This window comes from Phlebotomus argentipes, unplaced genomic scaffold (genome assembly GCF_947086385.1).
Source record: "Phlebotomus argentipes unplaced genomic scaffold, Phlebotomus argentipes genome assembly scaffold_18, whole genome shotgun sequence".
NCBI classification, from domain to species: domain Eukaryota; kingdom Metazoa; phylum Arthropoda; class Insecta; order Diptera; family Psychodidae; genus Phlebotomus; species Phlebotomus argentipes.
Genome location: NW_026776177.1, coordinates 8,300,691 through 8,324,231, shown reverse-complemented (window position 1 = coordinate 8,324,231; position 23,541 = coordinate 8,300,691). Strand labels below are relative to the sequence as shown.

General features: G+C 41.9%; 2 protein-coding genes across 2 annotated transcripts; both read left to right on the top strand.

Annotated features, from left to right (window-relative positions):
* The first annotated feature begins 1,297 nt into the window (after window positions 1-1,297).
* LOC132259490 (uncharacterized) lies at window positions 1,298-15,148 on the top strand. Its single transcript, XM_059757151.1, has 11 exons — window positions 1,298-2,043; window positions 2,467-2,942; window positions 3,060-3,222; window positions 6,623-6,985; window positions 9,355-9,600; window positions 10,246-10,457; window positions 10,758-10,982; window positions 11,042-11,265; window positions 11,326-11,450; window positions 11,535-11,748; window positions 12,008-15,148. The coding sequence occupies exons 3-11, from the start codon at window positions 3,187-3,189 to the stop codon at window positions 12,073-12,075; spliced, it is 1,713 nt and encodes a 570-aa protein (XP_059613134.1). The 5' UTR covers window positions 1,298-2,043; window positions 2,467-2,942; window positions 3,060-3,186; the 3' UTR covers window positions 12,076-15,148.
* Window positions 15,149-17,753: 2,605 nt separating this feature from the next.
* On the top strand, window positions 17,754-22,226 carry LOC132259491 (regulating synaptic membrane exocytosis protein 1-like). Its single transcript, XM_059757152.1, has 2 exons — window positions 17,754-18,255; window positions 18,939-22,226. The coding sequence occupies exons 1-2, from the start codon at window positions 18,083-18,085 to the stop codon at window positions 19,687-19,689; spliced, it is 924 nt and encodes a 307-aa protein (XP_059613135.1). The 5' UTR covers window positions 17,754-18,082; the 3' UTR covers window positions 19,690-22,226.
* The last annotated feature ends 1,315 nt before the right edge of the window (window positions 22,227-23,541 follow it).

Sequence of the window (23,541 nt, the reverse complement as noted above, 5' to 3'; positions counted from 1 at the left end):
TCGCGCGAGCCCCCATCAAAAGTATCCCCTCTCGGCAGATTGTCAATTTTATGAAAATTTTTGCCCAACATGGATTTAATTTCATGTGCAAATCAGCCAAAAATTCCTGGCCTGGCAATTAAATGGGCAGCCAAAAAGTGTGGGGAAAGCGTCAATTTGAATGCCTCGATTTTTTCCAGGGAAATCAATCTCCGTCCGCCAGAAAGTGCGGAGCCCATTCAGGGTTTCTGGACTGGGAAGAAGAGGGGGTGGTGGTCAGGCGATGGGTGGAAGGGAAAAATGTCCCTCGGGCCATTTTACCGTTTGTCTTTCTGTCTAAACCTTTTTAAATGGGCTCTTCCACAGGGGATCAGCATTGCGATGAAGGATGGCAAATGCTGCAAAACAGACAGATGCTTTTTATTACGAGTGACAACGCCAGAAGACAGTTCACGACAGTGTCGTGAAGGAGGTGAAAATCGCATTAGCATTCAAGTGTTGCTAAACGATCTATCTTCATGATCTACTCTCATCGTTTTGCTTTCATTTTCTAGGCTTTAGCATTCAGGTAAACTAGCCTTTGTGAACTAGATTTTCAGTTAATTCCCTCTTGCTTGCCTTATTATTTCCTTTCTGTAGAAGTTTAAATGCTGAACGGAAAAATCGCTGTATGAGTTTATGTTCACTTCTGTGTGTAGCACCGCTCTTATTCACCCTTTTAAATCTATTATTTTACCTAGAAATGCTTGCATTGCAAAGATTTTACCCTTTTGTACAAAATTTTACTGTGAATTTACCAGAAAGTGGATTGAAGGCCGAAAGCAACTTGAAATATTAATAAATTTCCTTGAATTCTGGCCATCACTTTAAAGAACGACGGCTTTAACTTGTGCCGAAACCCAATACGCTGCAGCCCCAGTGGCTTTCAGGCCTCTCAATTTCCCGCACGGCCCTGAACTGCCCCACCCCTGGCCAGGCTGCCCTTGAGCTCCTGCGGGCGCAGGGGGCCGACCTGGAGGAGTGCGACCGGGCGACTCGGGAGAAATCTCTGCCGCGCGACAGAGATCAATTCATAATTCACCGTGCCTGTCCGGGGGGCGCCCACCCACGGGGCCCGCCGAGCTCGCGACCCCGGGGTGGCCACAAGTGGGTGGCCGAGGACGTCGCTCGGTAGCGCCTGTTGCCCTGTCGGGGGTGGGCTGGCTGCGGCGCGTGCGCGGCGGAGCGCAAAAGCTCTCCCTCTCGCCGTGTGCCTGAGCATACTTTTCCCAGGGTAAAGACACCGAAGAGCACCCAGTTGATGACGAGAGCTTTGGGGCATCGTGTGTGTGTGGCGGCAACAGCTAGAGGGAAAGTTTTCTTAGACTCACCATGTCCATTGTGTGGCTCAGCCTCGCGACACACGCGGGTCACGCACACGCCCGACCGTGAGCCGCGGGCCTCTAGCATCTGCCATCGCGTGAGCGCGTGTTGGCGACGAGTAGCAGAAAAAACCCCAGCCGAGTGGCGTTGCAACAAAGAAGGGAGAGAAAAGTCCTCCAGCCCTTAGAATATTAATAGAAGTTGTGCTTTTTTCGGGGGAGGACACGCCAAAATTGGACGCAATGAGCCTCAGTGCGGAGTGTTAACATCGTGGGAGCCCCCAGAAAGAGGCGCTGCAGCGGCGAGGATCGCGCACACACACACGCAGATCGCGAACCCCAAAGTCAATGCAATCATTTTAAGCGTAGTGTTAGGAAATTGTCTCACTGGTCCCGGAAAATCCTTGAGCCGAGGGACCCGCGAGGAGGGGGAGTTTATCAATATTTCAAAACCTGAATCAACCAAAAAGTCTAATTCACAATCATCTACACCTGGGGATGGGTAGCGAGTGTTAGAAATCCATAAGTAGTGAATAATTACTGAGTGTTTTCTAGTTGTTTTAACGTGTCCATTACCTGGAAGTGGAAAAAAGTGGTGCTCACTTTGTAGACATTTTTATCAGCAAAAAGAACACATCTATCGAGTGATTTGGAGTGGAAGGGAGCTCGCTGGGAGCTCACAGCCAGAAGATAAAACACAGAGGTGAAAAGCAAGTTCAACATATTGAAGAAAAATCACCTATTGGTTTGGGGTGGTTTTGGTGGCGCTGACGATGGCCGTGGCATGAATTATGGGCACAGCTGCAATTGCGCTTTCCCGCGGGTGGAGGAGTGAGAGAAAATTGCTAAATTACATGCTGGTGTGCTTGTTAAAATTCAATCAACTCCCTCTGAATTGGCGGGTGAAGAGCATCTGCTGGGAAAGCCATTGTCTGTGCCCATAATCACTGCCAAGGGGCCTATCAGCCCATCGATGATATCAAAAGCTCTCTCTCTCTCTCTCTCTGCTCTCTTGTCTAGGCAACATTGTTCTGTATTGTGCTGTGGCTATAGAGCTGTGTTGTGGTGCGCAACCAGTGTGTTACAATCATTTTCTTCTTTTTTCCACCCACCCCAAAACCCCCAGCGCGACAATCGTGCGGCGGAGAAATTGGGGGTTGAATGACGAGAGAGAGCGCATATCCTTGAATCTCCCAAGCATTCAATGTGCTGTGCATCCCGAGAGAGTGTGCCACAGCGCCAAGGGTGAGAGTTCAGTGAGTGGAAGGACACAGTCGTGTCAGGACATATGCCAAATTGTTGGCTAACACCCGTCGCCAAGTGAATAATCGTCCGCGGCCGAGCTGGCCACCACCTGGACAATATCAGCCGCGAGGGTGAGCACGCGGAGGCGCGCATCAAATGGTCGATAAATATTCCAAACACCGCGGAAAGTTTCAGCCTGGGAGCGAGACAGAGAGACAATTAATCAAATGATGTGCTTTTAACGTGAGCTTTTCACACTCAAACACACACTCACACACTAACACACACACGTGAGAGTGACGTCGAGAAGGTGAGGGAAAAGCGTCCGCCAGGAGCATCAGAAGGCGACACTCTGAGGTGAGAATCGACAGAATTTTCCTCGCAATTTTCCCTCCAGCAGCTCCTCATTCCCTTGACACCATTCTCTCATCTCTGAAGCAACAATTCTCACGCGCTCACCCTCTCTTCCGCCAGCTTCCCAGACACAACCTCGCCACCCCCGAAGGACATTTTCGCCCGCCCAGGAGAGACAGGAAGGGCCTCGAGGCGCCAACAAAAATCCCCGCAGACACACCGAAAGGCCTGAAATTCGAGAGCAAAGATGCTGCCGACTAATGTGATGTCCTTCATGAAGAAGGTGAGCACCATCAAACCTTTCTTTCCTTATAGTCGTGCACCTCAATTGGAGAGGTGTTTCCCCGCAAGGAGTGGGTAGTTGCTTGATTGCCAGCCTGGGAGATTTTAACCCCTTGATTAGAGGATTTTGCACTTTGTGTCAACCTTCAACCCTTCTCTGTCTAGTAAATTATTCAAATTCTATTAATTATTCAATTTATTGTGCCTCCAGAAGACACTCGGGGATTTTTCATGGTTTTCACCCAGCTAAAAGGTGGGACTTTGAAGGCACAGAATTTGCCTGCGAGCTCAGCAAGGATGAAATTACATTTTTCCACAATGTCATTATAGTGTTGAAAGTGATGTCAAAGGAGTCTAAATAACAAAGAATACATGCAAAGATATTAATTCTCTTCTTTAAAAGTAAAAGAAACTCAAATCTGCGGTATAATATTCTACAAAATGCCACCAATTCCATAAAAATCCTTCAGGCATATGCAAATTTTGCAGCGTGAAAGATCGATCTTAATACCTTTTATTTGCTAAAATATAGCAATACTGAGATTTTTTTACTTCGTTATTTTGATTAGGAATTGCAACATTTAGAATCGTGAACCTCGTTAATAATTTCTTGAAACGCACTTTCTTTAACTTTTTCAAACGTTGAACTTTTCCGAGAAGGATTTGACTCTCAATATCCTGGCAAAGTAGATAAAAAAGCAATTTTATAATATGATGTTTGAGCGGAATTTATCTGCTCATGTGAATTAAACGTGAAAATCAACATTCTGCATCCTGAAAAAGTTGAACAAAAGAAGAATCAGGAAAATCGTGAACAAACTACTTCAGTAAAGTCCAAAGGGAATTGTATGATTTTCATGATGTTTAATCTCTCATTTTTTTTCAATTAAAATGGGAATCATGATGGTTTCTTGGGAAAATAACAATCTCTTTCTTGCTCCAGTGGATTCCCAACCTTCGATAGTCCTTTTCATTCCTGAAAGTGACGCATTGTCATCTCAAGATTGCGAACTCACGAGAGCGCAAAACGCTTTGAGATTTCAAGATGAAATCTCTGGAGTGGCGAATGTTCTGCTTTCTGTAATATGACTCCCAGGTGCAATTTGAGAATTATTCTCATTGAAATGCAAACAAGATAACAGCGGGGAAAGCATTACATGGAGAATTATTAGATAAAGTTTATCTGAGAGTTGGGCGAATCGTCCGTAAGTTTAATTCAACGTGATTGAATTTGAGACTCGGGGGCAGTTTTGAATTTCTGGTGTCCTGCAAATTCATGATTCGCTCCTGATGACGGGATCTTTCACTGAGTGGATGTTTTGTGAAAATCCGGGGCGTGTTTCGTCACACAGAGTTTCTATATCGTCGAAATGCGAAATTCAGGGGTTTTGACTACAAACATTGCCAACAGAGCTAACTCACTCGTTAAAATCGGATTAAGTGCTTGTTGCTGGTGAATAAAAGTTGTCAGTTTAAATACCCGCCCGGATCAGAGCTCCCAAGGCTGCTCGTGATGTGCCCGCAGAGCTTGAAGATTAGGTTCTGAGGTGATGCAACGAGTGCGAGCTTTGCTGGGTTACTTGTTGATGGCCTCGAGTGCTTTTCATTTTGGCCGCTTAGTCATCAATTCTCTGGCTGGGAGATTTTCTTGTTCCGTGAAAAAGGTCAATTGATGTATTGTTCCTTTCTCGAATTTTCTGTCCTCAGAGCAAAATCGAGAGGGGGAAGCCGATAATTAGGGTCCGCTTCGAAAGCTCTCTTCACTGTCAATTTCAAAGGTCCTCCGCACACACACACTTTTAGCTGAATCATTGCGAAAAGTGTACAACTGTATTCACAGAAAACCACATTTTATATGCCAGAAAAGCCTCACAACCAACCTAATAAAGTCATAATATGTGTCACATTTTCGACTGTTGGGACACAGGAAATGCCATGAGAGTTTGTGCTTTAGTTGGCGTATATTTAAATGAAATAATTTAATTATAAATATCACATACACGTAGAGGTTCCATACGGGAAATTCTCGTGTCATGTGGAATATTTCATAACTTCTTAAATAAACCTCTGAGACAGGGAGAATCAGTTGAAAGTCTGGGTGTAATGGCAACAGAATTATACACCCCAAGAATGATCTCAATGGCCACAACATTCCCAGCAGAGAGTCATTCTTTCCCCACTTGAGGAATTAATTAATTCGTCGAATGCAAATACTCTCCCAGCGACAGTGAGTATAAGAGCCCACGCGGAAAACACTTCTGCAGGAGCAATAAAAAAGCTCTCGCATTGAAAGCGTCAAAGAGCTGAAAAGTTCGTGGAATTGTGTGAAAATTCGCGAAGAGTGTGGGTTTCTCCCCAACGGTGGAAATGTGTCGCACAATTGACGGGGAGACATGCAAGCTGACGACGACGAGAAGCAGAAGAGAGCCACCCAGACGTTCTCCAGATGTGATGAAATAGACATGAATCCTCCTTCAGATCTCCGTTCAGGAGAGAGAGAGAGAGTGAGTGAAAAAAGAGTAATATTGTTGAAATGCATAGAAGATGATTCTCCACATCACCGCATTTCATTTCGCTTCCACCCTCTGTGAGAGCTTTTCTCCATTTCATTTCAATTTCATTCACCCATTAATTCGTGATTTGCTTCATTTCCTATTCGAGGCGCTCGCACAATTCTCCCAGAGGCCTCCGTCGCCACCCCATCGATCCGCAAACCAGTTTAGAGGTGTTCATCGCCGCTGCCCCCGGGGCGCAGGGGTGGCGATATCGGGGGTTAGACGCTCTCCACACTCGTATTTGTTTCTGTGCAGCCAACATGAAATTTCGTCTCGCAGCCTCGATGGCACAAAAGCTCTCCAAGAATTATTTCCCAGCGAGAAATTGCTTCGCCTCCGAGGGCGGAGTGGCGAAAAAATGGGGAACAATGAGAAAAGCAGTAAGTCCCCGAGAAATGCTCGTATCTCGCCGTGACGGAATGTATACTGCTATGTTCAGGAAATAGTGGAGCTTTCTCAGGCATTGTGAAGCTTTTGGAGGCTTATAAATTTGGTGTTTCTCAACTGAGTTTGACAATCTTCAGCAACTTTATTAAAAATTTCTTGACAAATATACGAAGTTATTTTACGCCCAGCTTACAAGATTGGACAGATTTTGAAGTCATGTAAGAAGGTAAAATAAAATTGAAATATCGCTTAATCCATGAATCGGACGAATTTATGTTGTTCAGAAGATCCGGGTGATAATATTATCTTTTATAACCCGAACACACAGAAATATGTTAATGTGCTTATTGTTACTGCTAAAGTACAACCCAAGTAGTTTATGTTTCACAAATAACGCATATCAACACAAGATTTGGGATCGAATCCTCAGCAGTGAAGGCACTTCTCTCTTACTTGCAGATGGTGGCGACGGACGAGGCGCAAACCCAGTCCACGCAGGAGTCGACAGGGACGTTTGGTAAGTTCAAGCAGACCCTGTCGACGTCCCTGCTCACGGCGCAGGACAAGGTGCACAAGATGTCCCCGCGGCCGTCTTTGGTGCCCGAGCCCGATCCGCAGCCGGCCCCGGCGCCCGCGGAGCCCGCCCCGGCTCAGGGCGCGGACAAGGGCGACCCGTCGAAGCCCCCGCAGCGGTCCGGCGCCTGCCGGGTGTGCCTGAAGTCCTTCAAGCCAGACGAGTTCAGCAAGACCTGCTGCGAGTGCCAGCAGCGCGTCTGCGAGGATTGCGCCAGCTACAGCAAGACGGAGGAGGACAAGGACGTGGTGAGTGCTCGAGATAGATAATCGCTCATTCCGCAGCTCGTCACGTGGAGCACGAAATGACGAGTGTCGAGAGTGGACTCTCAGGGCACGAGAATAGGCCGTCAAGTGTGGCGTGGGACACACAAAGGAACTTTTCTCCGTCCCCCAACTGTGCAAACTTGGTGGAGTTTGACACACAAAACCCATCAAGACGAGATTGCTGGGGAGCGAAAAGAGAGCAATTCAACTCATATTAGCTCTCCATTTGCTGCAACTTTGCTAATTAGTCACTCAATTGAGAAATTCGAAATACATTGACATTTCGTGCCTTTCGCACATTTCACGTGCACCATAAATCTTGAACCGTGAGTTGGGAAAATTTTTTAAGGGCTGCCAATTGATTTTCCACTTTTTCCACACCGAGTGCTGATCACTTTCACTGGGTGACATAAAAGCTCACTTTATGTATCCCATTCACGCTGGCTGGGCTGACATTGAAGCGAGAAATCAATCAAATGCATAAATGGTGATAAAATTCATGAATTATCGAGTGAGAATTACGAGGTATTAAATGTGAATAATTTAAATGCGAGAATAATCGTCCCTCAATCCACGTTGGTATGTTGTCACAAAGTCCTATTCAATTTTTCACGCTCTAAATGTTTTTTGAAACGCATTGTGGAGAGTAATAGAAGTTTCCACCTTACTTATACCGCATGTCATTCGGGATTGAAATTCGCAAACTTTCATCGCTACACAAATCACAAAACGAGATCAGTAAAATTGATTATCCGACTCGTCGTAACTCGCACATGGTTAAAGTTTCATCGATTTTGGCTTTTCTTGTTTAATGAAGTCGAGACAATTAAGTAATCTTGATTTACTCACACAAACACTTTGGCTCAGGATTTTTCTCAATTAAAACTCTTTAGTTTATAATTGCTTGGTGAGCGTTTGTCCTTCATACATGTAAAATATATGCTCTATATTTCAGCATTAAATATTTCACTATTAACTTGTATAATTATGCACAAGGACACACTGCACCCGAGGGATAGAGCAAAAGTAGAGGCTATTGTTGCACAGTTCATGCTGTGCACTGAAAACATGTGAAAATGAGTTCCGCTCAAGTTAATTAACACGATTTCTCAGAAGCAATATAATAGAAGGATTCGCAAAATGCAATCGACACATTCATCCCTAACATGGCTTGATTATCTGCAGGATGTCGAACACCTGATTTTGGGTGGTGCCCAGAAATACTTCATTAAAAATTGATTTCACAATTTTCATTAATTATGCAAAAGCATTCCACAGGCGCTGTGCGTAGTTTGACGAGAGGTATTTTGATGGTTGTAAAAGTTTTTCGAATAATTACACTCTTTCCTGTGTGTGTACAGTTGGGGAAGTCCTTCGAATTAGCATAATTGAGTGAATGATGAGAGAGAAAAAAACTGTTGAGCTCGGACGCAGACTTTTCGCGATGTTTATTTGCTTTTCGAGAGAACAGACAGCTTTCCATCCATGCTCAGCGCGCTGCTCTTGTTTGCAGATGCTGAGCGGTGTGTGTGGGAGAAGTTTGAAATCCACGGCGGAGGTTTTCCGGAAGGTACCTCTTGCATGGACTTCAATAAATAAACACTTACAATTATGAGGCGTAAGGAGAAAGTACAGGCATCAACGTCAGAGTTGTGTTTCCGTGGAAATTCATTCAATTCATGCTCAGTGACCGTAAAGCTTCATCTGTTATCCAACTCGCTTCCATCTATTCAACATGTTTCAAAAGACCAAGGCTAGTTGTATTTTTGCAGAGATTGCCGGAAAAACGCACTCAGGAGAGAAAGACAGGCTGATATATAGGAATGACAAAATCCACCGTGAAAAACGTGGGCTTTCGAGTGGGTTGAAGTGTGCTAAAATGTTTGCCTCCATGTGTGCTGCTGGTGTAATATTTTCATTTTCTTGCAATATTAGCAAAATTTTTGGAAAACCATTAAATCAGTTGAAGGGACTTTTTGTGGCTCCTGCAAAACGTGACTCTGGCAAATGCGCCACCGAGAGAGATGAGATTTCTGCGAGTGTGGGTGGATATAAAACTTTCAAATCGATATCACTTTACATTCCACACAAAATTCGTATAATTTGCCCAGGAAATAAACTTTTCTCTCTCTCAGAATGGGCATGGTGGAGAGAAAGATTTTCCATGGGCTCAGAGGATTGGAATTTATTGGATTTCCTCGGACATACGCTGTGCGAGTGGGTGGAAGGCGGCGGAGGGAAATTCTCCGAATTTCTCAATGCCAGAGTCCCTGAAGTTATCCACTTTTCGACTCAATTTACTCACGCCTCAACGCACTGATCTCGTGTGTGTTCACTCTCGTCCTTCGCAGCGTACTTGGCGATGCAGCGTCTGCCGCAGGAAGATGTCCTCGCGAGTGTGCATCCCGCAGGACTCCACGGACTCGATGCTGGAGGTGCCCATCCTGGAGGTGCTCGTGCGCCGCCACAGTGACGCCAAGCTGGGCTCCACGACGACCCTGGGACCTGAGAATGGGGTCGGCCTGGCCCCGCCGCGCAGTCCCGAGCTCAGACGCCACTCAGACGTGTCACCGGCATCGCTCAAGGAGCTGGAGAAGGTAATTTGAGACGCCCACAGGCGAAATTCAAACTATAGATCCTCATCATAATCCTGCTTGTGACAGTTTTTCGCCACGCTTCACTCACTATTTTTTTGGCCTCCCGAGACAGCATTTAATTGGATTTTTCACCCACAATTATGAGTGAGAGCGAGCGAAAGCCATTCATTCCCCTGCTTTTTGGAAGTGATATTGTCAATCAAAGTCACTTACCTCAGTTGCATTGCTCCTTTTGGCGTAATTATAGCGCGATACCATTTTAATTTGAAGAGTTTTCTTTAAAGGTCACACTGCGAAACTTTACATACGGTTGAATTATACCTGCTCTTGGCAGGTGTACAACATACATTTCACGAGTGAAACTTATACAGCCCTTTATTTACTTTGTCAGCCAATTTTAGAGCTTTCACAAAAGGCAAGAATATGGATTTATAGGCGTCTAAATTTAAATTCGATGTCCTGCACATGACCAGAAATGTGCAATATTTTGTGGTAGTCCTTGATTCAGGGTCACTCTATTCAATTACAATTGAGCTTTTTGAGTGGAAATTCAAGGAAAATCATTGCTTCACATTCTAATAGTGATATATTGTTGATAAAATTTTGCAGTTGAAGGGCTCAAAGACACCAAACAGGGACAGTGAGTGGAGGCGAGGACGCAGTGTGGCACCCAGTCGCTCCTCCAGTCCGCCCAGGCGAGGTGAATTCGACATCCCGCCCTCGAAGCTCAACTCCAGGCGCGGCTCCCGTGTTCCCGTTCGCCAGCACAGCTACGATGACGACGTGAAGAACTCCTCGATGGGCAATGTGAGCACCATTGAGCCCGGTCTCGGCATCCCATCGCCCATGCCCAGACGGTAAGTTGATTTCCCTGGAAAATTCTTACCTATACATTCCATGTGGTATGATTTCCTCAATGATCACACTATCATCACACATTTCCAAGAGCAAACCTTGCCGTGAGACGAGGTGAAATTGGTGCTAGCATGAAAAATTGATTCTCCACCATCCATGCGAATTCAATGCAGTGCACATTTATTCCCACTGAAGAATTCATGAGTGGCCTGAAGGGATTCCAATAGAAAACTTTCCATTATATTGAATTTATTTTGCTACTTTTATTAAATGTCACGTTACTTGCAATATTGCATATGCAGAGCTTCGGCTTACGATGTCTTCGCTCCGGGCATTCTCGCCCAGGCGGCTCAAGTGGCCACGAAAAATGTACCTGCGGAGAGGATTTCATCACGCAGATCATCCTTCAGGGTGCCGCCGCCGGATGAGCTCGCCCAGAGTGACTCCATCCCGAGTCCGGACAAGAGCAGCGCCACTCTTGGCATTGACGACTCGGAGAGAAGGACGCGTCGCAGGGGATCGCAACTGTGAGTCTGTGTTCAGCTGTTTACGCACTGGCATGTGATACTGAGAGATGTAATTGCAGGCCGGACATCTCGGCGCTTCAGAACAGGAGTGCGAATCCGCTGAATCTTCCAGCGCCGTCATATCAAGCCCCCACTTTGGAGGATCTCGAGGCGCCCAGGCGACAGACATCGATGGACGGCGAGGCCATCAAGATCGTGATCCACGACGTGGACTCCGGTCAGGCGTGCGCTTCTAAGAGGCGGGTGGTTTTGCGTCGGGATCCCTCCGACAAGGCACATCGAAGTAGGACCTCTGGTACCCACTTTGTTCACAGTATGACCTATGGGTGATCTCTCGTTTCAGCTCGAGGTTTCGGGATGAGAGTCGTTGGCGGCAAGACGGGAGCTGACGGTCGTCTCTTTGCCTACATTGTGTGGACAGTTCCCGGCGGTCCGGCCGAGAAGGCGGGCCTACTGCAAGGCGATAAGGTGAGAAATAACTGTCATGAGCTCATTAGAAAGTCTGTGCTCTCCTGCTGCTGTTTTCACGCGAATCCACTGTTTCTCCGGCAGATTCTCGAGTGGAATGGATATTCACTGATCGACCGGAGCTTCGAGGAAGTGTGCGCTGTGATGGATCGCACGGAAGACGTGGTGGATCTGCTCGTGGAGCACGCCACGGACTATCGAATATGTGATTTGCTGGAGGACGGCGCCAGGGACATGGGCGCCTCGCAGCCAGTGGCCCCCAAGTCGACGGCTGAAGTGTCTCTTGGCTTGATTCCAGGTGAGTGGGGCGAAGATTATTGGGGATCATCCTTCACTATCTTATAGCATTTCACTTTCGATCCTTCTGAGTGTTTCTCAGTACTTCACTGATCTCTTCTCCATCAATCTCAATGTTGGATATCTCTGTAACGAAATTCTTTAGCTCTCTATATATAAATAAGAACTTTGAAATTGATGTGATAATTGTAACATGATGATATTTACCCTCTACCTTGTTTTTTTCTCTTCTGTTCTTTTGTCTCTCTCCTCATGGACAGATAATGAGTCGACGGACAAGTCGCCGTCATCCCCAACTAGACGAAAACTTCCAAAAACTCCGGTATAAGAAAAACAAAGTATTTAATTCTTTACAGTGCCACAAAGAAATATTTTGAAAAAAAAGAATGACACACATCACCAAAAACCACATCATTTTAATCAGTATATCTATTCTTGTGTAACATTCTCAGCCAGATTTATACATCAAGAAACTATACATATTTCCTATATATATTTATTGGATATACATATATTAAAAGATGATGATATTACATGTTAATATGTACAACATTGAGTAGCTTATCAGAAGTAATTGTACGTTGTTTCCGTTTTTTGTCACATAGTCGAATAAACGTTCATAACAATGGGCGTCAGTGTGAATACAGACCATTTCTTTTGCAAATGATAAAAGAAGAGAATATTTAACGATGAAAAAATCTTATATAAACTTTCCTTTTTACCACTTCTTTTAACTCTCATTTGGTACTAAAATAAAGCTAGAATCATCACTGCAGTGATCTTACTTGATGATACATTGAATTGTGTGTGTGTAGATTTCTGAAGGATGATTTTAGTAAAGAAAAAGACATGATAAGCATGAGAAATAAGCTTAAGGAAGAAAGATGAACAAGCGTGAAAGAATTTTCTTCAGCAATTTTTCTTCCTTTATGTTTCCTCTATTTTCTCAACTTTGCACGACTTCTTTCTTTTACCATTTTCTCTATTATCAATGGCGAACAGATGAAAAAATACAGCGTCAAGAGATAAGCGGGAGAGAAATGATAGCATATAAGCAATTTGTCTAATTGGTAGAGTCGCATGAAAAGAAGTTTCGTGGTGTGGATGGAGAAGGCCTTTTGTCGTCTGGCGGGCGCGGGGCGGCAAAAGCGGAGGAGAAAATATGTATCCATACAGAGCTTTTTGCGGGGGTGTGACTCGGGCCAAAGGGGTGCATATGAGTTTTTGGAAAAGGTATATGTAGTCTCTCTGTGATCCTCTTTTGGGAAACTTTTTACTAAGCATGGGAGCAGAGAAAGAACACCCACGTAAAAATCACTGATTCATTAAATTTGCTCCTCATGACACTCAATTTATTTCTCTTTCGTGCCACATTATTCAAATTGACACACATTTATACCTTCCATTGACACCGCAAAAGGCGTCCTTCTGTGAGGTGCAATAAATTTTTAATAGGTTTCTCCTTTCTTTCACTGTGACTTTTCGCTACATTTTACACACCATCCGCCAAAATCTATTTTTACAGACCCTTCTCGAGGGCACAAGCAGATGTATAGAGGCGGAATTGTAACATGTCAGGAGAATTTACCGTGAAAGCTCCGCAGCTGAATGCCAAGATAGCACAATTTCCCCGTTTATTTTTCCATTTGCTGCACAATAGCATTTTCCACGAAAGAGCAAGAGGCTGTTGTTCCGAAGGAGTTTAAGAAGAAAATTCTATATTAACATATTGAATAAATCGAATGAGGCGGAATAGAGCAAACAAGATAATCTCCAAGATAATCAAAGAGAACATTTTTTGGGAAGAAGATTGAACATTCTATAAATATTTTTCTATCGTATTTTTATTGATTCCAAGTATTTTTCTAATTCCACAACATTTACATTAATTCCATTTAAAAGAAAAGAGAAAAATGATTAAAGCTGTGGGAGTGCTAAAGAGAGATGTTATTTAGGATTCTTTCAAGATGTGAAAAAAAGAAGAAAAAGTTGGGAGAAAGGCTTAAAAACAAGAATGAGGCTGTGCTTTAACTGGGGAATGACATAAAGAATACTGAGCCATTTTGGGGGGTGTGAAAATCCACACAATGAAAACCACATAACAGCATGGAGAACAAAGAAGAGAATTAGTCAAAATGAACCACCTTTTTCGGTAGGAGACAATAAAATGTTCCCCTGAGAAAAAATCCTCTTTCTCTCACTCTTTCTTCCACTCACAAAAGATAATATAATTTTTTATTTTAGAGATAAAACACACCTTTTCAAAATCTCACCTTTTGTATCTACACAGATATTTACGTAGAGAAAAACTTTTACGAGGGCTTTGAATGGAAAATAGTGTGAAGACATTTTATGTACACTTCTCTCTGAGCTTTTGATGTCTTCCCACCAAACTTTTTGATGAACATTAAAACTTTCTTCGACTGATCGTGTTTCCATGCAGAGGCATTGAAACGATCACATGACAATCATCGTGGTAAAATGCTTATTTGCATTTTTCTCAAAGTCTGAACATATTTTCTTCGACTAATGGTTTCCCTATCCATTAAATCCACAATTTTAGCAACTGTCTTCCCTTAAACGTTCCAAATTCACACCACTTTCAAACTCATCCATGGAGACTTATCGTGATTGATTCCTCCTAAATTCAATGTGACAATCATAATGTGGCGATCGTAATGAGTTTTAACAATCGATTTTATAAATTATACCGCCGATTTGTTGTCCATAATTGAACTCTGTGGCACTTTTCATCGGTTTTCGGTGTGTCCTCTGTAATTAAGTTTAGTTCCCGAACTGGGAATTGGCTAAAAGCCTCCCGTGGCTTTTGGAAATCAATGTTGTTGCACTATTGGTGCACATTATACTCACTAATGAGTCTTTAACCGACTGGCAAATTACTGAATTTGCCCACGTTTTCGGAAAATGTATTGAATAATCCAAAAAGTTATTGATTCTCGCTGGAGGCTTCGAACATTCACACTATTTTCCATTCGTTTGAGGTGATTTTTCAGAGTAAAAAAGGAGAAAATTAAGTAAGAGTAGAAACTAATAAGAAGTTGTTGTAAGAGTAGGATTTTTTGATTTTTTTCCCTCTTGATTTGTCATAAATAGAATGAAAGAGTGTTAAAATGAAGTTACAATTTGTGGCAATTCTAAGGACAGAGACAAGAAATGCTACAGGTTAATTTATATAGTAAATGTTATTAAGCGTTAAGAGAAAAAGAACAACCATTAAGATATATAGTGAAGAAAATTTGCCTATGTTTTCTGTATTAAGATGGACAAGTGGATATATAAGAACTTATTTATTGAGCAAAGATGAAACAGAGAAATAAAATTGAATTTAGCAAAAGAAAAAGTCATTTTTGTTATTTTCACCATTTTTTATTTCAATGAAAATTAGGATAAAAAGCAAAATAAGGAATTGCATGTTGGCTTTGTCTGCATTATATTTTCTTGGTTTTTTTTTTACTTTAAAAAAATAATTATTACTTCGAAACACTCTTTATATATTAGATAACTTAGTTCGAACGTTGATGCATTTGCAAGTCGAATTTTGACGCCAAAATTGCAACTTTCAGTCTTGATATTTATAATTTTGGACAGTTTAATACATTATTAGATTAATTATGTATGAATAAAAAATATATGCATTTTTTTTAAATAGATGAATTCTCTCTTTTGTTATTGATTTGTTAGCGCTGAAGAGATTTTTTGTATGATTTGTATTCTCTCATGTTATTCTTTTCGTTTCATCCTTCTTTTGCACTTTATACTTTCAAAATTATATACTTTAAATTCGTTCTATTTTGACATCACATAACAAAATGCATTAGAAGAGTATATTTATAGAGATAAGAAAACCTGTGGGAACATTAAAAATTTCTAATTGTATGGTGTAGAAGAAAAACAGAAATTCTACCAAAATTACTTGAACAAAGTAAAAAGTCTGTTTTACTCTTCAAAAATTCACTCTCTTTCCTGATTCATGTCTTTTAGTGTGTATGCGTGTGTTATTTTCTTTATTTGTACCAAGGAAGGGAACAAACACACGAGAAATATATAGCTAAACTCGCCACATGAGGCGCTTTAGAGATGATATACAATACTTTCTGGAGGAATTCTTCTCTCTCTCTCTCTCTTCTGTGTCTTTTTTATATCATACTTTTTGTTTGAATTGAGACACGAGAAAGACACAAAAATACCCTCAAATTTTGATCTTTTTCACTTGGTCTCCTCTCAGACTGAACAAATATCAAGTGAGAATTTTGACAGCACAATAAATCACAGACGAGCAAAATTCTCGCGCAGCGAAACATAAGAAGCATTTTTGCAAATTTGACAAAAAAAACAAAGATTTAAATAAGAAATACTCGCCCTTGCTATGAACAAAGTTTATTAGGCTATTTTGTCACTTAGTTTTGTCACTTGGATTTTTGTTTTTTGGCCTCTACTTTCACTGTCTCTCTTCCTATACTTTCAAATTTTTACAAACCACTGTTGATTAATATTGTTATCTGAATAATGGTAAAATTGTGTGTTATCACTGTCTTCCTGCCTTATCGTTGAGCTGAGTCTCTCTCTCTCTCTCTCTTCTCGTCATCTTTCATTTTCTTCACAACCTCACTTTCTCAGATTTTTTCCCCAATCCAGAAGCAAGATATTACATGGAAAAATCTCTTGCTTTTGTCATGAAAATTCCCAGTCAGACATTTTTGGCAAGTTTGGTTTTGAAGCTTTGCCCACGAAGCCTATTCTCGACCCCCTCAAATGTTCCATTTGAAGCCTTGTATTTTATCATGATTCATTTTTATGATCTTTTTTCTCTATCATACAATGAAAATTTTGTAATGTTCAGCCACATGTAAGAAATTGACAAACAGAATATACAGAAAACACGGAAAAACTGACATACATACTGGTTAGAAATTACCTATTTAGGACATAGTTTGCATTCTGCACGGACTGTTGTGTGTTTCGTGCATCGCACAATTTGTAGCTGTGTAGCTTTCGATATTTAATGCATGATTTTGCACACACTTCGATTGATGTATCACGTGGATTTCAATCGCTCTATATTTATCATGATTTTCTCAGGAAATCGAGAGTTCAGCAATATGACTTCTCATCAATTTTCCGACTGGAGGCAACCCCAAGGTGATTTTTCGCAATATGGGGGTTAATAAATCCACAATTATGTCATTTTTCACCAGAATCCCATTCTTGGTGGCACAGATATTTGCCTACAGCGTCTAATTATCTCATAATTATCAAGATGAGAAATTAATTAGCGTGAAAATAATTGCCACATTAATTAATATCAAGTGATATTGGACTCGACTCTTTAATCTCCACTCCTCGTCATCCTTTTCACCACTCTCAATTACCACATCATCTGTATGGCGCCCTTTTCAGCAGACAGCAAATTATTTCCTGTCCCACAGGAAAGGCCAAATTCATCTGCAAGCGCATTTATCTGACGTCACTTATGCAGACCTTTTGCAGAAAGCTCGGCTGGTAATTTTTTCAGTACTTGGCATTCAAAAAAAAAATTACGACGTGATTCAATATTGAGGGAGTGGAGTGAATTTGTTTATGACTTAACACAGTGATAATGACTTCCAGAGGAAGCTCTTAAGGCTTAATTACTTCCTGAAGTATAGTGGCATGAAGAAAAGCCAACGGAAATTAATGTACAGCTAAAATCAATATTCAAGAGATTAACAAGGGTTCTCATTATAGGATTTTAAGTGTGAAATCACTTAGAAATTCCATGCGGGATTATTTAGAATCATATTCAGATAGGGAGAAATATTCCAATGCCCCGCCCACCCGAATGCTCCACCCATTTGAATGACTCAAATAACCTTAAGAATAAATCAAATAGAATATAAATTCCCCTGAATGCTCCCTCATTTGCATTCCACAGTCAACTAATAGTTTTCAAACTGCTTCCAATAAAGCATTTAAATACCCTGAAGAGATTGAATCTTCTCTAGCATTTAAATCACTTTCCAGATCAAAGGCACAAATCTCAATTGCATTTCCTCGCTTACTCAACTGCAAATACAAAAATATGCAAATTTTCCTGAACTCTCGAATCCTTTTTGCCTTTCCGTCTGCACGATTTGGATTTCATTGGCGAGAGAGACGCACTGTGCGCAATGTTGGCATGCTCGTGATTCGATTTCTGTTCCCCGGTCGCGGAGGAGTTGTTGTGCTGGACGGAGGAATTGAGGAGGCGCAGTGCTGTGGCATCACGAGGCCGAGGAGGAGAGCCGCTGCCCTGTCTCACCACCGTCCATCCTTTGTTGTCCCTCTAGGAGCAAATTATGCGGGAGAGTCAGGTGTCCGGGCGCGTTCAGTTGCAAGTGTGGTACCACGGCGAGCGTAAGGAGTTGGTCGTCTCTCTGATGGCGGCTGATGATCTGGCGCCTCGGGATGAGTTCTGCGGCTTCGGCAACCTGCCCGAGGCATACGCCAAAGTGCGAATTGCCCCCAGAACGTAAGAGCCCATGCCAAAAAAGCTCCCTCATCCGGCGCGGACTCACGCTAATGAACAGAATGACTCTAAAAATACATTCTGCGAACAATGGGAAGCATCACTTAATTTGCAATTTCACTGGGAGAGATTCCGAGTCACTCACATTTTAGCTGCAAAGTAGCTCCTCAATAGAGCGCTTTCACTCACACACAACTTTAGATGAGCCGCACAGATGGGGGAATTTTTTCCTTCATCACGAATACTTTATACATATTTTAAGTTTGGAAATGGAAGTGCTGGAGAGAGGGCGGTTTAATGATGCGAGAACTTTTCCATAGGAAAGAATGCACAGATACAACTTGAGTAATGGTAGTTTTGTCGACAGCTTTAGTAGTTATGGTATTATAGCAAAATGACCGTAATTATTCAAAGCTCTCAAACACTTTGGGGCATCCAATTTGACTTTTCCAATTACGGAAGAATCGAGAGAGCTTGGAGAGCACTAGCACGGCTCTCTTTTGTAGTTGCGCTGGAAAATCACTGTAGAAAAGCAGAAATCTTTAAGAACTTGTTCAGATATCGATAATTTGTGATTCTATGCAAAAGCTCATCATAGCGAGTGCTTATCTGCGCTTTTATCTCTCCAGCACAGGCCCTGAGCTTCTCGATTACTTGTAGTAATTTCGGATGATTTGCCTTTGCAGGAGCGACGGTTTTATTGCGCAAACTGAGGTCTCAGCGCCAACGGTGAACCCCATCTGGAATGCCACGTTAACGTTCTCTTCCATCACGGAGAAAGAGCTTACGGGCAGAGCGCTGGAGATTGCGCTGTGGGATCTCATTCCCTACGGCGAGAGCACATTCTTGGGCGAGTGCAGTGTGGACATTGAGAAGGCCTTCCTTGAGGACCGCGCCATATGGTATCGCCTGCAGGATCCCAAGCACATCCGGGCCACGATGTACGGCAGCTCGAGCAGTATTAACAGGAGCGCTTTCGCGTCACCGCGCGGCTCTATAAGTGATCTGCAGCGTTTGCACCATCGCAATCTGGTCGGTAGTCGCGACAGTATCAAGCGATCCGTGTCCGAGGACGTGGACTATATGGGCGGATCTTTCCTGCATCCCAACCACGCGTGGATGCCGGGCTCGCGGCGCGGTTCGTCGCAGTCGGAGACACTCGAGGTGGAAGTGTATCAGCTGGTGAAGGACTTCTCCAAGAGTCTCCCCGGTTCGCGGCGGTCGTCGTTCCAGGACAGGGACGGGAATCCGCTGCCCGAGAGCGAGCACCACTCGTCGCACGGACACCTGAGGACCAGCCGACGATCCTCGTCTGTGCACCACTATGATCCGGACGACCTGTTCGTGGAGGGCCGCAATGTGCGCTACACTGTGGACAAGTACGGTGCGTCGAAGAGCATTAAGCAGAGTCGGATGTACTTCGACAGATCGAAATAGTGTGAAATGACAGCGAAACTCAATCAATTGATCGACTCCAAAACGACTCTTATAAGAATGCAAAACCCCATAAAAGTAGAATTGTAGCTGGTCATAGACATTGTTAGGCGACACTAATCAATAACATTATATAGGGATTAAAATTAAATGTGACTCACTTTAACTTGATGGCAAAGCGACAATCTAACGTAGGAACTCTTAACTTTAAGGACTATTATCCCATTACCTGTCATTGATACTCATTAGACCTCCCGAGCCTGATGGTCCTTCTTTTCCGTGCCCGTGAAAAGGGAGTGACAGTTTTGGTAGTTTTATGACAATGAGAACTTACGAATTTTTAACTATATCTTGGAAAATCTCTCTTCGACATATCAAAAGACGAATAAATTCACGTGAGAAATGGCACGAGTTCAATAATCAACTTCGAAAGCCTAAAACTTTGACGGTTTAATGACAATATTAAGGAAACAGAGAGAGTTGAAAATCTAGGGTTTCAATTCAATAGTGGTAAAAATTCAGGATGAAAGATTTTCTGCCTAATTAATGATTCTATGATTATTGAGCAATCGTACAATTTCTCACGACTCACTTTTAAAGGAAATAAACCCCTTCTTAACTCACGTGTGCTTCTTATCATCACAATCATTGTACAATAGAGGAAAATTCTCTATACAATTTCACAAAGAAAAAACAACGGAAAGCTCAGTCAAAGTGCAAAAAGGACAACCACGAAAGATATCTAAAATACAAATAAACTTTAAATGTGATTTAGAAAATGTTACACACTTCTCAAAGTATTTTTGTGAAAGAAGAGATTGATATCAGAGGGAGAATTTGAAATCAGTAGGCGGGAATTTGAATAATTTTCACAATTGCTGCAAGGAACAATAAATTCATTGACGTGCTAAAAGGTGATTTCCGCGCGTTTTCAGCCCATGGGTGAAAAGGAAGGGACAGAGGAACGTGAAATGAAATTCCGCATATAGGCAACGAGATTAGATTTTGTGTTGAGTGTGAAGAAAAGGGCATTTGTGACATGCAAAGGAATTTTTATGCTTTCTACCTGAAAAATTTTAATGAGAGTTCTTGTCGCATTGGCGAGAAAAGTGGGAAGAATTAGTGTTTATTTTTGGCAAGGAGAAAAGTGTAAAATGCTCGAAAGCACGAAATGTTATCGGAAGTATGAATTTAAAGGAAAAAGCTCTGCATTTAAAGATGTTGAAAAGCTGGGAAAAGGGAGAAAATCATAAAACTATTCGCCTATTGACTGTTCTAACACATAATAATATTGTAAAGGAAAATCATAAGATTCTCAAAGATGCCAATTTTTGGTTTCTACTTAATAGAATATCTTAATAGTTACACAGTTGTTGTTTGTGTCACTCTAGAACGAGAGCTTCTTAGAGTAAGTTAATCTAGCCTAGAGTGGATTTGCTCTAAGCAATCCCAATCAATGCTCTAGGCAACGTAGTCAGACCCCTTGAAATACGATGAAGACAATCTGCCGAAGTGCAAAGACATGAAGAGCTCACAGGATAGGTGGAAAATTTTCGGAAAAATACATTTTCAAAAAAGTATTTGTGTAAAGTTAGATTTTTGAATAAATTACGACACAAACTCTCTTAATTATTTCTCTAAAATGAAGTTAACAAAGAGGTGCTAATTCAGTAAGAAATATTAATTGTACAGTTAAAGAGATATTTTAGTAATGTAATTATTCATTCTTTGAAAATATTTTACTGGAAAGAAACTCAACATTGAGAAGATTATCACAAAGACTGTGAAATGCCCTACTTTTTGTACACTTAGACTTTCTTTAGAAGCAAACCATCGGCACTAATATATCCTAGAATTATTCGATTAAGAAAAAAATCTTGCAATCACTTTTACTCTTAGACTCTCTATGAAAACTTTTTGTAGAAGAAACTGTAGTAGAGAAAGGTAATTATTTTGAAAGTGACCTTATTGGTAGAGATAATAATTTATTATACTAAATATTCTTTGAGCACGTGCATTTTTTGAACGGATCTGTAAATTTGTTAACCACTTTGACGAAAGTTTCCGCAATCGTGAGCTCTTCTTTTGCACTAATTTCCACACAAAATTCCCATGAAAACCCCACCGATGGAGTCTTTTTTTCAGTTGATCTCTCAAAAACATTTCACCACAAATTAATATGGTTTCCGAGGCAATAAATGCTGGAATGTTCCTCGAAATTCGCCACAAATTGTGATTTCACGTACAATACAATGGAAGCGAGTGTAACTCAAATTCTTCTCTCCAGCCACTGAAAAGAGCATTGAAAGAAACCTAAAGAAAAAGTGAGCAGACAGAAGATTTCCGCTGCTGGTCAATTTCTAGAAACACAAACAAAAATTGTGCCAATGCATAGGAATTAAGTGCAAAAAAAACCTATAAAGAACAAGACATTAAAACATATATAGAGCTATTTTTGTTATAGTCTGTATCCAAGATGAAAAAGTCACTGTAGAAAAGAGTAAAGGAAATATGCAGTGTTGAAGCAGAGAGAGATAAAAGATATTTATTGCGAGGAGCAGAGGGTATTTTTGAACATGGAGAAACACTTTAAAATTTACTCCACATGGCCTGCATAATCTTTGCCATTTTCGCCTGTGGAGGGCTTTAAGACAATTTGCTGATGAGGTGGAATATCTGAACACTTTTTTGTGGATTATTTTACTGGGGAGATGATAAATGATAAAAGGTGTTTAATAAACATTACAATTGATCAATTTGTCTGTCACTGTGATTTCCTCCCCTCGATTGACGTCACGGCGAAAGTGAAAGTCCTCACATTTGGCCAGCAGGTGTGGTTTAGGGCAAATTCTCGTCAAATTGACCCATGATGATCATATAACTCACGATCGAGGCCACCATCTGCAAGAGACGCGCCAAGCACACTCGTCTTCAGACGATTTGCATGTCCAAGATTCATTTCCTGCCTCAAATCATGCCACAAGATCTTTCCAGTCCAGAAGACAGCGATCTTATGCAATACGATCTTGCAATAAATGGATTCTTATTACTTACCGATGATATGAACGGCACGTCCAAATTGAATAAGCCACAAATTGATATCGAAGCGGTTTCTTGAGCCACTTGAAGAGAGAAGATTTGCACCTGAAAGTGCCAAATTATACTTGTAAGTTTAGCGAATGTTGATCTGCATTTCTTACGCTCCTCTGAAGTCTGACATCAGTGTTGATGATGGAGATTTTGCCAAGCAATTTTCCAGTCATTTTCACCTCATTGTCCAGCTTTGATGACACAGCGCCCTGCAGAAGTAGCTCGCAAAAGCTGAAGATGATGAAGACAGTGGAACTGTAACTCCCGTTTAAATTATCGATGAGGCCTTTTAAGTAATACTTGAGCAAAGCAATGGTGAAGTAAGTTTGGAAAACAATTCCAAAAAACGATGTCATTAGGCAGAAAAGAATGCGAATGGAATAGAGACAGACGAGATCTTTCGTTGATTGACAAAGAGTTCGATGGTATATTGATAGTTTATCCACAAGATCGCTGAGTTCGCAGCACAGAGTAATCCTTTGGTATTCTGTCAAGTCCCTAGAATCTTTAAGCTTTTGCGCCACAGCATGAAGATTGTTGTTAATTTGGCGGAAATAGAAGAAAATTCTCAGAATTGCAGCATAGAAGTTGGTCAAAGTTGCTGTTTGCATAACGTATGGAATCGAAACGATGATGAAATTGATGATCAGGCCAATATCAAAGATAGAAATAACATCAAAAACATTTAAGAGCGCCATTGAAATGGCGCACAATTCGCAGATTCCAACACGGAAAAATATCAACCACAGAATACCCCTCAAGTCG

Excerpts from the sequence above, each read along its gene's own strand:
- LOC132259490 (XM_059757151.1), top strand. The coding sequence starts at position 3,187 with ATGCTGCCGACTAATGTGATGTCCTTCATGAAGAAG. Across the intron at positions 9,601-10,245 it reads CGCTCAAGGAGCTGGAGAAG|TGGAGGCGAGGACGCAGTGT; the intron begins GTAATTTGAGAC and ends AGGGACAGTGAG. Across the intron at positions 10,983-11,041 it reads CGTCGCAGGGGATCGCAACT|GCCGGACATCTCGGCGCTTC; the intron begins GTGAGTCTGTGT and ends ATGTAATTGCAG.
- LOC132259491 (XM_059757152.1), top strand. The coding sequence starts at position 18,083 with ATGCGGGAGAGTCAGGTGTCCGGGCGCGTTCAGTTGCAAGTGTGGTAC. Across the intron at positions 18,256-18,938 it reads GTGCGAATTGCCCCCAGAAC|GAGCGACGGTTTTATTGCGC; the intron begins GTAAGAGCCCAT and ends TTGCCTTTGCAG.